The 15177-nt window shown below is 43.5% G+C and overlaps 1 protein-coding gene across 1 annotated transcript in view; it reads left to right on the top strand.

Annotated features, from left to right (window-relative positions):
* TTC39B (tetratricopeptide repeat domain 39B) overlaps positions 1 to 5114 on the top strand; it is a 171846-nt gene extending 166732 nt beyond the window's left edge. The window contains exons 17-19 of the mRNA XM_040358523.1: positions 149 to 266; positions 683 to 799; positions 4672 to 5114. Coding sequence (XP_040214457.1) covers positions 149 to 266; positions 683 to 799; positions 4672 to 4771 — 335 coding nt within the window. The 3' untranslated portion in view covers positions 4772 to 5114. The remainder of the gene's footprint in view (positions 1 to 148; positions 267 to 682; positions 800 to 4671) is intronic.
* Positions 5115 to 15177: the final 10063 nt, after the last annotated feature.

The raw sequence follows: 15177 nt of genomic DNA, 5'->3' as shown, positions 1-15177 counted from the left end.
GATGCCATAGTTTTACCTCTATTGCTTTTGTACATTTTGTCCATGCCTGCTTTTTTTAAATGCGTTCAACTGACATTTTTATTTTTGTTTCCACTTAAAAAAAAATTGACAAAATGTATCTACATTTATTGTCATTTTGTCTTAATAGATCCAAGCGAATACTATGGAGATGACCAGTGCCTTGTTCAGTTGATAAAAGGCCTTTGCCTGAAACATCTGGGTAGATTATTACAAGCCGAGCTTTGTTTCAATCAAGTCATACAGAGGTAAAAGCAAATACATGTGTTTTATACAGTGGCTGCTTTCCCCCAATAGATTATAGACTCATGGATATCTTTAATGATCTCATCCTTAAAGAATTTATTAGCAGTTAACCACAGTGGCCATCTACAATATTTTGTTTTCAAGTGTAGACTGACTAACCATGGCTTATTGCATGTTGTGTACCATTTCCTGTTCTTGATTTAAACAAGATGTCACACAATCTTCAGTTACTTCCAGAAACCAGAATATATTTAATTCTTCTGACTACATGAAGTATAAAGGCTGATCTGTCATTGTTTGCTGTCATTGTTTGCTGAGGGTTATTTCATTTAATTTCTTATAATATAGAACATTACAGGTATGCATGGTGTATACAGTTTTTGTCTGCATTCTGATCTTTTTTTTTTAAACCTTTCAGTGAAAAGAGACTGAAGTATGACCATTATTTAATCCCATTTACTTACTATGAATTGGGGCTATTATACAAACAACAAGGAGACAGAGATAAAGCCATACGGTTTATTGAAACTGCAAAGTGAGTACCCTTCTGTATTTTATAATATCCCACTGTTGTTTGCAAAGGGTGTGTGATAAATGTTGGAAGTGTATTGTCCTCTTTTATGGTCTCACCTTGTAGAATACAAACATCCCCCATTTCAGTATTGCCAAAAGTTTTGGATAGAGCTCTTAATTTGCACAAGCTTGTTCTGAGTCTTTGGCTTCCAAGTAGTGAAGGAAGGCTAAGATCTAAGATGCATGGGTTATTTTAAACTCTTGGCTAAGAGATTTAACCAGCAGTTGGCTACCATCTAAGTATAAAAAAAAGGGGGGGCATGGCCTGACGCAGCATGGATTCGGACGCAAGTGACTTGTGCTCCGTCTATTACTCCTGATCTCCGGTGACAGCCAGACAGGTCCCCCTTAGGCCCCAGTACCCACACTGCTGTTCCTCTACAGGCTCCGACCGTCCGGTGGTCAGAACGGAGCGGCGCTCCTCCGTGCGGCGGCCGTTTTTAGGACAGGCCGCGGCTTCGGCCTAGTCCCGGAGAGCGGCAGCCATCTTGCTGCTCCCGGCTTCCCTGCCAGCACTCCATCCCACCCTTACTGACTCCTGGCTCCTTCCCTACACGACACAGAGGGTCACCCAAACCGCCAGCCACTGTCCAAACCCCGCACGGAAGCAGCCCTGCGGACGGCTCCTGGATTCGGCCTGTGAGTAGCGGCCATCTTGCTGCACCCTGTGAAACACCCCCGACTTCCCTACCTCTCGTCTGCCTGATCCGAACCTCCCCTGGCCACCAGAGATCCTTGGCATACGTCCTCTGCTGAATTTGCAGCATGTATACGGCCCCATTCAAGCCAGGAAACGACTGTGGCCTAGCCCTGGGTGATACTGCAGCGGCCATCTTGCTACACCCTACACCCCTGTGTATGCACCTAATTCCAGCCTTTCTACTTCCCTGGCACCCAGCTCAACCCCCCTAACATTCACATACCCAAGCCTCTCCACCGCTGCCACCTCTTCCCAACAACCATGGCACCGCCGAAACCTAAGACGGATGCGGCCGACAAGCTGGACAAATACCACCGTCAGGAGAAAGGCAGCCTGGAGGAGGATGGCAGTGCTGCGTCGGAGGGGAGAGGGACGACGGGAGCAGACACAGACAAAGTACTAGAGGCCATCTCTGCACTACAAGCAAACCTCGCTAATAAAATCGATGAAGTGAAGGTGGATATTTCCCTAGTTAGGCAGGACCTCCACAAGCTCAAGGAGCGGGTCAAGGCCTCTGAGACCAGATTGGGAGAGGTGGAGGATGCGATCCTGCCATTACAGAATAACTCAGAACGTATGCAATATCAGATCAACCAACTACTGGCGAAACAAGATGATATGGAAAACAAACTCCGCAGGTGCAACCTTCGCTTTATTGGCCTGCCAGAAGGGGCTGAGGGGGAAGACCCGACCACATTTCAAGAGCAACTACTGATTACATTGTATGGCAGAGAGGCCTTTTCGGCCACGTTTGCAGTTGAACGCGTGCATCGCATGCCCGCTAAACCCCCTCCACAGTATTCCCATCCACGCACATTTATAGCTAAACTGCTAAATTACAAGGACCAAGACACTGCTCTACGCATGGCATGAGTAAAAGGAAATATACCTATTGGCAACGTTGGGGTAGCCATTTTCCCAGACTTCTCCACTGAAGTGCAGAAACGCAGACAAAGCTTTACGGAAGCCAAAAAACGCCTGCGCATCTAAAATCTTAAATATTCCATGTTGTTCCCGGGAAGCCTTCGTGTAGAAGATGCTGACCGTGCCATTTTCTTTGAAACCCCAGAGGACGTCATCGCCTGACTGGAACGCTGCGGAGCCAACAGGAGAGTGGACGGTTAACCTACGGCGGGTAGCACAAGACCATGTGCTGCAACAAGGGACCACAAACCCCCTCCTTTACAATGTGGGGGTAGCTGTCTCACTTAACTTGGGTACTATAAATTTCTTGTCGGGCCTCCCTTTCACTAGCTCCGGTTTGCCGTTGGCTATGCCCCCCTCCTGAGTTTCCCCCCCCCCCCTCCTCCTTGTTGCAACGGAGAGGCCCTATCTCTTGTTTAAAAATTATATGTGAAGGTCTACAGCGCTACTAGTGATTAAATAATTATACCACCTAACCAATAAATAAATGAAAAAGCTGCAATTATATCGGTGAACTAAACCAAGCAAAAATATATATATGTGTAAATAATGCGCTAAATCAACTGATTAAGTGAAGTGTCAACACATCAAAATTACTGGAGGAGAACGACAATAATATACAAAGAATATAAAAGGAAAAAAGAGTTCCAAAATTCATTAATAAATCGTCCCTTGATGCTACAATCCCAGAGCAACTTAGCTACACCTTCCCAGACCACACATACACAATGTGTGAGATTTCAACAACTTGATGATGTGATAATCAAACTCGTCAGGTCAGAGTGTGCTTTCCACCAGGTATTCACGTGCTCAAATATGCAGAGAAAAGGGAGAAAGAAAAGACCAATAGTGTGATACCGTAGATGAAATACTGGCGTCTCACAATACTCAGAATATCACTCACGAATCCTCGGTAACATTAAGGCTTCAACGTATGTGCGTGTGTGCTGCTCAGCTTGTCAGGCTCCTCATCCGTCACCTCCGTGCGTCCCGTCACTCAAGCTCCTCCCCCACGCGTATCGTCACTGGACACGTGACTTAATCATGGGTCCAGTGACGATGTTAACCATTGAAGTTGCTACACCTGATAAACCATATTGTGGATATATATGGTGGAAGTAGAGGTCACCTGGTGCAAAAAGAGCTTTATATCATCATTATATGTGTGGCCTTATATTGCTTATGAGGAAATTTTCACTGCACATGGGCATATACCTAAAGGCTAAGTTTATCTTTAGCAACATGTTACACCCATATTTAGGGAGTATCATATTGCTATGCAGCAGTCCCCCCTCATCCCACGATTCTCCCCTTGACAGCAGGCAAAGGATCCTCTTCCTGCCCCTACTGTCATTTTAGAAACGGCGCAGTTGTGTGGGACTCCTCCCACACAACCATGTCATTCATTAACACAGATTTGTGAATGAATAAACTACAAGTCATGTCTGCTACCTCGGCAGACAAACTTGTAGTTTCAATGGACTGCAAGTGTGCTGATAAGCACACCCGTAGTCCATTAACTCTTCCTGCAGCTCTGAAACTGGCAGCCTGTACAGAGGCACAGACTCGGAGCTGTATGAAGAGTCTGCAGGAGCCTGACATTGCACCTGCAATCCACAGATTCCTGAGGGAAGAAATAATAAATGCACATGTTGTACTTGTAACTTATCCTTTAATTACCAAGTGTAGCAAAAGATTGTAAAGAGGAAAGGTGTGCCACTACTCCTGAGAGCCCAGGTGTATAAACAATGAATAGCATCCTCAGTCTACATGTCTGCACCACCCCACAACCCCTGATGAATTTTGCCTCGCCCCTGGGGCCTAATCATGGGGACCCTGTGATCCTTTCCTTATTACATTTGCTAATCCCCTGGACCCCATGTTCTGGGACATAGGGATATGCATTCACCTCTACTTTGAGCAGCACCATAAGCAATCAAACAAGTTGTGCCAAAGATTGCTCAATAAATAAAACAAATGGTTTCCTATGGAGTAGCCATTAATCTAACATATTCATATGCGATTTGATAGTGCAACTGATGGCTGCAAAACCTGCGCATTTAAATTTTTATTCAGAAGCAGCTCCCATATTTATTTCACAACAGGCTCCATTTAATTTGTGAAATCGTACTCCAACATTGTAATTTATTGCCTCTTTCTGTTTGATGAAATGTCATCTGACTGCCAATCAATGTATCTTTCATTTACAGAACCAATTACAAAGATTACTCCATGGAATCGCGGCTTCATTTCCGAATCCATGCAGCACTCAGCAGTCTTAAAGGCACCCCTCCATCCACTCCACCATGACCAAGTGACACTGGGCTCCTTTTGTACACGGGTATCTCAGCTGCTGGGACGAAGTACTAGAATCATACCTTTAGCAAAGGTGGCGAATATATTTGCTCAACCTAAACCTAATGACTGTTATCCTGTGTGATTTACTGTTGTCCAATATAGCTGTTCTTTTCTATGGTAATTGTACTATAAATATATAAATATACATACATTATATACTTCAGAAAATATGAGAAGAAAGTTGATATATATTTTGTTTCATGAAAGAAATAATTTATGGCCATACTGACTTGAATGAAAAAATTATTTTCCAGACAATTACTGATTTTAGTAAAGTCTGATACAAAGAAAACCATTTCATCTTGTGGTGCTTTTGTCCCGTTTCCATATGTTTTGTCATCTGTGGCTTGTACAAAAACGTATGTGTTGCTCATAACTAATTAGCCCCTTCCATTTATGTACCAGTGGGTTCTACAAAAATAGCTGATGGGATGTGACAGTCTGATGGTAGCAACACAGACAGACATTGTGTTTTGTTCCAGACATTTATTCTCTTGTTAATACAAAATATGATTTTCTTAATAGAAAGTACTCCATATAGCACTTCTGACTTGCAGCACTAGGATCCTCAGTTTGACTCCCAACTAGGACACTATCTGCACAGAGTTTCCATGTTCTCCAAGCCGGGTACTCCAGTTTCCTCCCACACTCCAAATACCGGAAGGTTAATTGGCTCAGTTGAGTGTGCCCAAGATAGCTTCACCAACTAACCTCTTTGAGTCCCCAGGGAGAAAAGCGATATAAAAATACAAATTCAATTTATATCTCCAGTTATTGTGCTTTCACGCTTTTAGAGTACCTTTCTTTTTCCTGTCATACAAACAGTGGGGTGAGTGACTAACCTCTGAGGTCTCCTTCATTTTTTTTTTTTTTTAGTGAGCTAAAATACAGCCCATTAATTGTAATGTGCCTATGCACACAGGTCATGTATTCTTAAGTAAAAATGTTTTTTAAAAAATCAGCATTTTTGGTCAGTAATGTATGCCTCATGCGCGCATTTGCACTCAATTGTCCATTAACCTATTGTGAACGTGAGAAAATGCTCAAATTGCGTGAAAAATACCTGCAAATACATACAAAAAAAACGCTGAAAAAGATGCTCAAACAGTAGTATCGTGTGCAAGGGGCCTAAAACTGTTGTATGCAGCTTCTCTAACATTTCCTCCCCTGCCCCAAAATGCCTTTTACTGGGCTAGTGCATCAAGAGGGAAGCAAGTTCAGTCCGATCACATGACCACTGTGATTGGCTGTCACCGTGGCCTTTGACAACTTGATCACTGTGCTGAGAGTGTGCAGTGAGTGCACATTTAGCACAGAAACTTCTGCAGACCATGGATGCATATGTGCCTTGCTCTTTGACACCAAACATATGCGTTATGTGGGCTGCAACAGGTTAAGGGTTGGTTTCTGTTTCTCTTGCTTGAGTGACAGCAGTAGTAAGATTACCATTCATTCTTATGCTGAGCTGAGGCTGCCAAACAGGCGAGGCATGCAGGGCTTTTCTTTTCCGAAAAAAACATGTACTAATGCCCGTTAACATTGCTCTTGGAGCTTAAGGGCTCTTGCACAAGGGCGGACCGTTTAGGTTCGCCTGCCAGTTTTTTAGGTGGACCTGAACGGGCGCTCCATGATTCTCTATGGAGCCACGGATGTCATCAGTGACATGCCCGCTGACATCCGACCAGCTCCATATCGCCAAAGTGTGACGGAGGAAAACCCTATTTTCCATCCGTCTATCGGATCTAGTGACAAAGGACTCTACAGTTCGTCGTCATCCGATCCCCCATAGGGGAGAGCGGCGCTCTGACAGGTCGGTCCCTGCACAGTGTGCAGAGACCGACCTGTCATCTGCTGGCTCAGCGGGGATCGACGGTGTGATCCCCGCTGAGCAAAACGGAGCTCGAAAACGGTCCACCCAGTGTGAAAGAGCCCTAAAGCTGAACTCATGGAATTGAACCGCTTAAGAAAATGTTCTGAATTGCTAGGGGTTTAGTCCAACAAGCTGTATGCCACTTTGTGAACTCCTCTCTTTTTTAATTTACATTTTTTTGGAGAGCCCAGAGCATAGTTATAGCTTCTCCTCAAGCGCTTCCAACAATAGATCTTCTGGTCTCAGTTCTAGCAGCTGTAGAGTTGCATGCAGCTGATGTGCCCACCCTGGCAGCAGAGTGGAGGGGTGGGCTGTGATGCGGTGTGTGAAAAGACAGCATCTCTTCTGTCAGAGCTCGAGGAGTGTAGCAATAGTTGTACTCTGGAAGTTCCATAAAACTGTAAGATGTAAATTTAAGGTTTAAGTCCAGATGGTGACATACACTACCTTGTTGGACTAAAAGTGGTACTAAAGTCACCACTTTGATCTCTACCTATAGGCAAGCCTATAATAAGACTCATCTGTAGGTACAGTAAATATTTCTTAAATGTGCACTGTTTAGGAGAGATTTACTCTGCCAGCAGCCAGTGATATCACCGTTGCATGTGCACTGGTTCTTAATGGACACTGCCATCCATTCAGAACTCTGTGTCGCAGCCGTAACTCATGCATGCAAGAGAGTGACATTACTGCAGCTCGACCATTCATACAGCCAAAGCCTGTGACCCCGGGAAGAGGAACGAGTGCAGATGGAAGCACCTACAGAGGTGAAAGTGCACTGCTGGAAGGCGCTTTTTTCAGGTAAGTGTGCCATAATTCGCTGGTTTACTACTGCTGCTACAGATTGGCTGAATTCCTGTAGTTCAGCTTTAAAGATTTAGGGAGAAGAGAAAACTGCAAGTTATTAAATATTGTTGATGTATACTTGTGTTTTTCCTGCCTTCCTATTGCAGTACACTTAACATTCTGTGGAAAGTCCTACATCCTACTAGGTAATAATCACTGGTCGTCCTGCTGATTTGGAAGGTGTTGAGGAAATTAGCAACAGAATGTAGATCGCCTTCATCAGAGGGTCAACCACGGTTACACTAATGTGTGCATTGTCACTTAGGTCAAGAACACGCAAGCATTAAATGGTACCACTCAGTGCACAATACTACTGCTGAGCATTTCCCTATGCCCACTACAGCATATTGAACCTTAAGTGCAGTAAATCCTATACGTTTCTACATGTGTGATCTTACCGTCAAGCCTACTCTGCTCTAAAACACAGATGTGACTGAAAGAAAAAAACGAGTTGCCTATCATGTTGATGAAGTGGTGGCAATAATTCAATCACTGACTTATAACAAGTATGCAGATAAAATGTTCTGACTTTCCCCAGACATCATTAATCCGAAAATATTAGTCCAAGGAATTAGTATGATAGCCAAGTAACTAGTATTTTCAGAAGGTCAGCAGAAAAACAGTTCTCTCTAAGTTCTACAAAGATGTTTTTGCTTTTACTTGTTGCAAGGTAACAGAGAATCCTTCAAGGTAATCCTGTAACTCCCTGGGTCGATATTCCACAATGTTGTGTCTTACAAATAATCCAATGGGTTTTTGGATTCTGTGCTCTTAGAAACCTATTTAACCTTCAGGAACCAGTTTCTGACAGACTTCCAAAAGCAAGGAACTAAGTCAAGGGAAGTTTCAATTTTTACTGTTGTCACCAAGCCAAAAATCTATGGGAACTCTCCCAAAAGGATCTCTTGTTCCAGTGACAACAGTCAGAGGCAGACCCTTTAAGTTTCTGTTGTCTCTGCAGTCTCTCTAATGGAGATGCACACCGCATTAAAAACTAGACTGTGTCTCAAACACATCCCAACTTTATTAAAATAATAAAAAAAAAAAAAATAGCAGTTCCAATTTACAGTCAACATCTTTACAGATATTTTGAAGACCTTGCGCAGGGTAGATATATATATTTTTTTTCAATGCTTTTTTAGAATATCTGAATATTTTTAAGGAAATCTGCTATATGAAAAGTTGTACCTGTTCATTTTTTGTTTTGTATGCCCTGCTTAGCCACAGAAACACGTTTGTATATTTCTTCTGACTTAAAAAAGCTCCAAATTCTTTTTGATATGGCATCTTTGTACATGGTATACTGTATTTCCAGAATGGAATAGGTGAGAATAAAAAATACTGCATGCTCGTAATAGTAGGTACAGCAATTCTTCACTCTTTTCTGTGTGAGATTGCGTTCTCTGTAAGTGTATGGGTGACCATAAATTACCAAACGGTTAAAGGCGATGTGCCTGCTTTTAGCATTGCTTGTACCAGTAAAGCTTCTATCCGGCCGTGCTGGCTTTTCTTAAGGTTGTTTTCACATGGGCATGCTCTGCTTTGTTCAGCGGGAGCTCTGTGTGTAGATCCCCTGCTAAATTAGAGTAAAACAGCACGGGTGTCAATTTTTGTGACATCTGTGGTTGTTCAGTTTTTGACCGCATTTTGACAATTTTACAGTAGGAGCAGGTGTTATTTATTTTCCAAAGTAAAGGCAAAAGGGTCATGGAAAATGTTGACTGTGTTGTGATTTGTACTCAAATGCCTGCCTGTCTATGGCTAGCCTATCAATTTCCACAACTGAAAACAATAGACTTTGTGTTTTACATTGTAACAAATCTGCATAAATACATTAATGCCATGTCTCATTATGCAACAGCTGTATAATAAAAAATAAAAATACTGTACCTTTTAAAAATGGTCCTTGAGCTTCAACAGAGGGACTTTACAAGCAGTGTATAACATGCTCTATCTCATAAAATAACTTTTGCCTTTTCAATAATAAATGTATAGACTTATCATAGTGAGTGTTCTTCTTTATGGGACATATTTTGCTGGAGAACTGTATCCACGTCTGAAAGGCCCCTATAGTCTCCGGCAATTGCTCACAAATCATAACAAAGGGGATTTAAAGCCCAGTGTTATACATAATAAAAATAAAATAACACCGAAGGCATGCCGAATCAAAGCGAGGCTGAGCCCATCTCCATGCAGGGAGTGGCAGACAGCAGCCACATCCATGAAGGAAATGGAAAATGACATGCTATTGGTATTCGAACAGTATATCCAAACAATACATTGGTGTCATAAGAAAAATTACCAACAAGTAGTCAAACAACTAAGTAACAACTGAAGTATCGCAATCTTAGTGGTTGCTAGGTGCCCCACCCCAGCCATAGCTCGGGGGACATTCTGGGTAGATAGTCAACAGGAAAGATCCAGAGTAAAGAATGATATGGGGGGGGGGGTTCTCTGGGTGTTCCAGTTGGTGTCACAGATTTCAGACATAAGGCTTGAGTGATACTAGGGGGCCAGGGCTCCAACAGGGTCATGGCAAAAACTCATGGGTCCAGTACTGCCAAATCTTTAGGCATGGACAAATGTTTTTGCAGGGTGGCTACAGTCTTTCCATGGATCATTGCTTGCATGACTGTGTTTTGTAGCCAAGATGGAGGGCTGGTGATTTCCAGGATCTTGCAATAGTTTGCTTGGCTGCCATTGTATTGTGGAGCAAAAGCTTAAACTGGGCTTTGGTCAGGCCTGCGAAGCTATGAGTCAATAAAGCAACCTGATGGTTGGGTTTAAGAGCTGTATCATCCAAAACATATTTTGTAGTTTTGTATTCAGCAAGGAAGGGATAAAAGAACACTCATCTTTAATTACGGTTATGTTGATCTATGGTTGGCACTGATTAGGCCCCAGCAGTGGGTAAATTGTATCGGAGGGTGAAAGTAGGGTTGGGGTGTCTGTCTCTGTTTAAATAAGGTTTTGTGCAAAACAAATGGTAAGCGTTGTGTGGCCCAATGTTATGGAACTTCTCCTCAATTGTGTGTGTGGGGGGGGGGGGGACTGTTTGATTTTCAGGCCTGGATTGCAGAAATGCAAGATAACATTTTATATTTGTTGTTATGGCCTTATGGTTGAAATTTATTATCATACAGGATTTGTATAGCACTAACAGTTTACAACATAAGGGCAGACAGTACAATTACAATATAATTTAATACAGTAGGAATCAATGGTCCCTGCTCATTAGAGTTTACAATCTAAGAGGATTAAAATGGTTTAAATAATCGCATCATCTCTGAGCCAGAATCGCTGTAGCATATGTAGATGCTGACCCCAGATAATTACTTTACAAAGATTTCTGGGTCTTCTGGAGAGAAAGTTACCGTAGTTAAACTCATTGTCAGGGGGAAAACTGAGTAAGTAGCACACACTGCAAAGCACTTATCCTATATATTGACGGGCTTGGTTAATAGGACATAAGGTAAGTTTGTTGTTAATAGTTATTTTAGATTTAGGACAGTAGTTTAATTGTAAAATGTTCAGACTGCTAGATTATATTGTATGTGACAGTTGGATAGGTGCATGTTTATATCCTGTACACAGGGAAAAAAAGGGGGTCCTAGTCGTGGGACTTTGAGGGTGACATGAGATCTACACAAATTCTTTAACTTACAGGTTTGAGGGATGTGTTGCTTAATAAAAGTACATTATAAGATTTATTATCTCAAAGATATGATAAGAGTTGAATAAGAGTTCTTTTGACCAGAAGTGAAAGCTTCAATATAATAAACCTTTTATTAGAGCTTATACAAAGTCTAATCTAACACACAGACTATCTATCTCCTTGACAAAGCAGGAAATAGTAGGTTAAAATACAAACATTTACATGAAGGAATATAGAGCATATTCCTCTAAAACATTAAAGTACAAGCGTGTACAATTGTTACATTAAGACAGACTGTTATCATAGTTACCCTTTAGACCCATCCTTCAGGCCATGCTTCCATAAAGAGAGCTGCCTTCTCCTCTCCTGTGGAGTATATGTCACTATGCTGACGTCCCATTGGTTGGCCTAGCTAGGATCAGGATTGGAGGCCTCACTACATAAGTCAGCCCCCTTTCATGCAAATCCTGGTGACTATATCCGGGCAGGAGATTAAAGTGAATTTCTCTTATCGTCCATGGACGGACACGGCTCCTTAAATCTTGACAAGTGGGTTATGTTCCCTGTTTACAGGAGAGGACTAGGCAGAAACATGTTAAATACATGTTACATTAACAGAGTTGAACAGCCCCGCCCAGAGGGCGGTCCCTCCAGACATAACCCTCCTCACTGTAGCATGCAGCCTCAGTTTCGTTCTGCCTAGCAAGGAGAAGGACTTATGGCTCCCTTTGGGCCCAGCGCCCTGAGGAGAAATTTTATTTTATTTTACTTTTTCTTGAAGAATCTTCTTTCAACTGTCGGCTGAGAGACAGGCTGGATAATATAGATCCTTGTTGTCTACTTAGTCCGACCAGCAAGCGTGGACACACCTTTGCAAAGAGGCTGGGTCTGCCACGCCATACCCCATGACTTCTGGTGGGGCCGGTGAGCTTTGCTCCGAGGTCCACATATGACTGGGCTGTGGTGTTGTCTCACTCACAGTGGACCGGGCTGACAGCTACCTCCATTTCGGTTTAAAACAAAACATGATATTCAAGCGCACTCCCTGTAGATGTCTAAGGTTCACAAAAAGCTAGTATTACTTGGAATGGGAATAGGGGCCAAGAAAAATGTTGAAAAACTAAACTGTAAAATGAACTAAATTAAAGCTGAAAAATAAAAATAAAAATAGAAATAATAATGTAAATAAAAATTAAAAATAGAAATAAATATGAAAATAAAAATGGAGATAAAAATAAAATAAAACTAAAAATAAAAATAAAATAAAGAAAAAGAAAAAATAATAATAAAAATAAATATAAAATGAAACTGAGATTAAAGTCCAAAAGAAGCCAGTGCTATAAAGTGGATATTAAAGTCCATCAATTGTCCATGGCACTGTATAACAACTTTACTATTGCCTTGCTTTGGATGGCTGCCAGCTGACAGATGAAGTGATCTGTATAGAAGCAAAGAAAAGACAAATGCAGTGCCTTCTAAGCGTAGCAAGCTCGTTTAATACTGGTAATATGTGTAAAAAGCTGTAAAAAGCCTACTCGCAAACATGAATGAATATAGGCAAGGAGGTTGTAAGAATCATCCGCATGGTGTAGCCTGAGGAAGAGACTCGAAAGTCTTGAACGCGTGCACCTCCCGCATCCGGAAGTGACGTCACTTGCAGTCCGCAGTGGATACCTGATTCCAGCGTGAAGGTTCCGAGAGCGTCTTGGTCCCTGTAGCTGCTGCCTTTCAGAGAACGACATCACCGCGCTGCCTGCATTAGGACATCGTACGCACACCGACTACACCATGCGGATGATTCTTACAACCTCCTTGCCTATATTCATTCATGTTTGTGAGTAGGCTTTTTACAGCTTTTTACACATATTACCAGTATTAAACGAGCTTGCTACGCTTAGAAGGCGCTGCATTTGTCTTTTCTTTACCTCCATTTCGGTTGTAGTTCTGTCAGGAATGCGTCAGCGAGTCCTCACTTGGACGGGTAAGTACAGTCCCTCCTGCTTCGGTGGGTTGGTACGGCTGGGCATTCCTGGGGTTCGGGAGGCCTCTTATCCTCCCTTCCCTGCTCCTTTTTCCTTGCTGCATTGCTAACATTGCCGCTGTCAGGGGCAAGGGGGCCTTCCTGAGGGGACTGTTATCTGGCCTGTTTTTTTTATTTTTTGTATTGGGCTTTCCTGTGAGGAAAAAGCCCTGTGATGAGCACAGATGTTTGATTATACTTCAGCGAGTAGTTGGACGCTGACTGATTGACACCTGTAACGGTTTTGCTTTTTATGCTGCATCTGTGTCTTATCCTTAAATAAAAAAGCCCTAGGAGGCTTTTCCTGTTTAAACACAGGTCCCGGTCTTTTTTGGATCACACAAATCAGACCGCTGTGTAGGTTTTTTCCTTCTGTGCCCTTCTTTGATAATTTCTGAGATGCGGAATGAGAAAAGCCGCTGAGGGCTTTTGTAGTCCCTCACCGCCGGGCGGGAACCCCCGCTTATGTAGATTTGACTGATAGAAGATCCGAAGTACTGAACCGTTCCATGTTTACCATGCTGGTGTCTGGCTTGCCGCCAATTGTGGCCACTACTCTGGGGTCTCAGTCGGCGCTGGCGCCATTTTTTGGGAGTTTTTTTCAATTACATTGAAAACTCCCGTTGGCGCCCATTTTTTCGTAGCCGTGCTATGGCGCAGCTTACATTGTGACTGCCATTTTCCTGTGGCCGCGTTCTAAACGCTTGGCGGCCATCTTGGAGTAGTCCTGACCCCTAGTGCTGTATACAACTCACGGAGTGAGCATTTTGCACCACACAGTGGAGGAGCACCGACTCTCTTGAGGTTATTAGGCTAGTGGACCAGCTGGTCCAGGGCCTCATATAGGTCTGTGATGCTTCATTGAATGCTGCTCCCTTGTTTTCCAGGGCTTCTGTTTCAGAATGTTTTTTATGCGCACGGTGGTGTAGTGCTTAACTCCATTACTTGGCAGCAAGAGAGTCATTGGTTCGAATCTGGACACTGACGTCAATCTGCCTGGAGCTTGCATTGTCTCTCCCTGTGTCTGCGTGGGTTTCCTCCGGGTACTCCGGTTTCCTCCAAAGGCATGTGTGCATACACCTACATAATATACATACACACTATGTGTGTGTATTATTTAGGGACAACCCTCCCAGGCCGTCAAAGGCCCAGCTGGGGGACTAATCCGTCCCTGGGTGCGTAAGCCGATCACGCCGGCACCCAAATCCTGCCAATGTATGTAGCCTTCCCTCCCTGTCTCTAGGTGGGAGGGGCGGCTTGCAGGGTCACAATTCGGTGAAACCTCCCTGCTCTCCGACCAGTGGGTCTGCGAGGTGGTCTCTTCGGAGTACTAGATAGGGTTTCCTCCTATCCACAGAACAAAGTTCTTTCCTCGTGTCTTCCTCTCCTGGCCCGTCGGTCTGCCTTGGGCAGTGTGGGATTTTCTAAGCTGCAGGGTCATTTTACCTCTCCTGCAGGACGATAGTTTTGGTGTTCTCTATGGGCCTCAGGCCATAAATACCTTTGGAAAACGTTGGGTAGTTCCGCATGGAATCCATTTGTTCAGTGGTAGCTGTGCTCCATCCGGGGGATGTCCTGACGTCGTCCTGCATCAGGGACGCATACATGCATGTCCCGTTTTGCGCATGTCACAGTGTTTTTTTCTGTGCTTCGTGATGAGAGAGGGTCTCTGTCAGCCTGTGGCCCTCCCTTTTGATCTGGCGTCAGCACCATGGGTTTTCAGCTAGGAGCTTGCACTTATCCTAACTTTGTTGGGACAGCGAGGCTTTGCCTCATTGGCTACTTGGACGACTTTCTTCTGAGAGCAGCTTCTGTCTCTGACCTAGTGGATGGGTTATTCCCATTCAGACCCTCCGAAGATTCGAGTGGGTGTTAAACGTTTAGGCCAGAAGGTGTAGCTCAGTGGCAGCAAGCCTGCCCTCCATGTGTGCAACCCAGGGTTCAAAGCCTGGGCATGCTAGGTTCCG

This window comes from Rana temporaria, chromosome 1 (assembly GCF_905171775.1).
Source record: "Rana temporaria chromosome 1, aRanTem1.1, whole genome shotgun sequence".
Classification (NCBI taxonomy): domain Eukaryota; kingdom Metazoa; phylum Chordata; class Amphibia; order Anura; family Ranidae; genus Rana; species Rana temporaria.
This window is presented reverse-complemented; position numbering and strand designations above follow the sequence as displayed.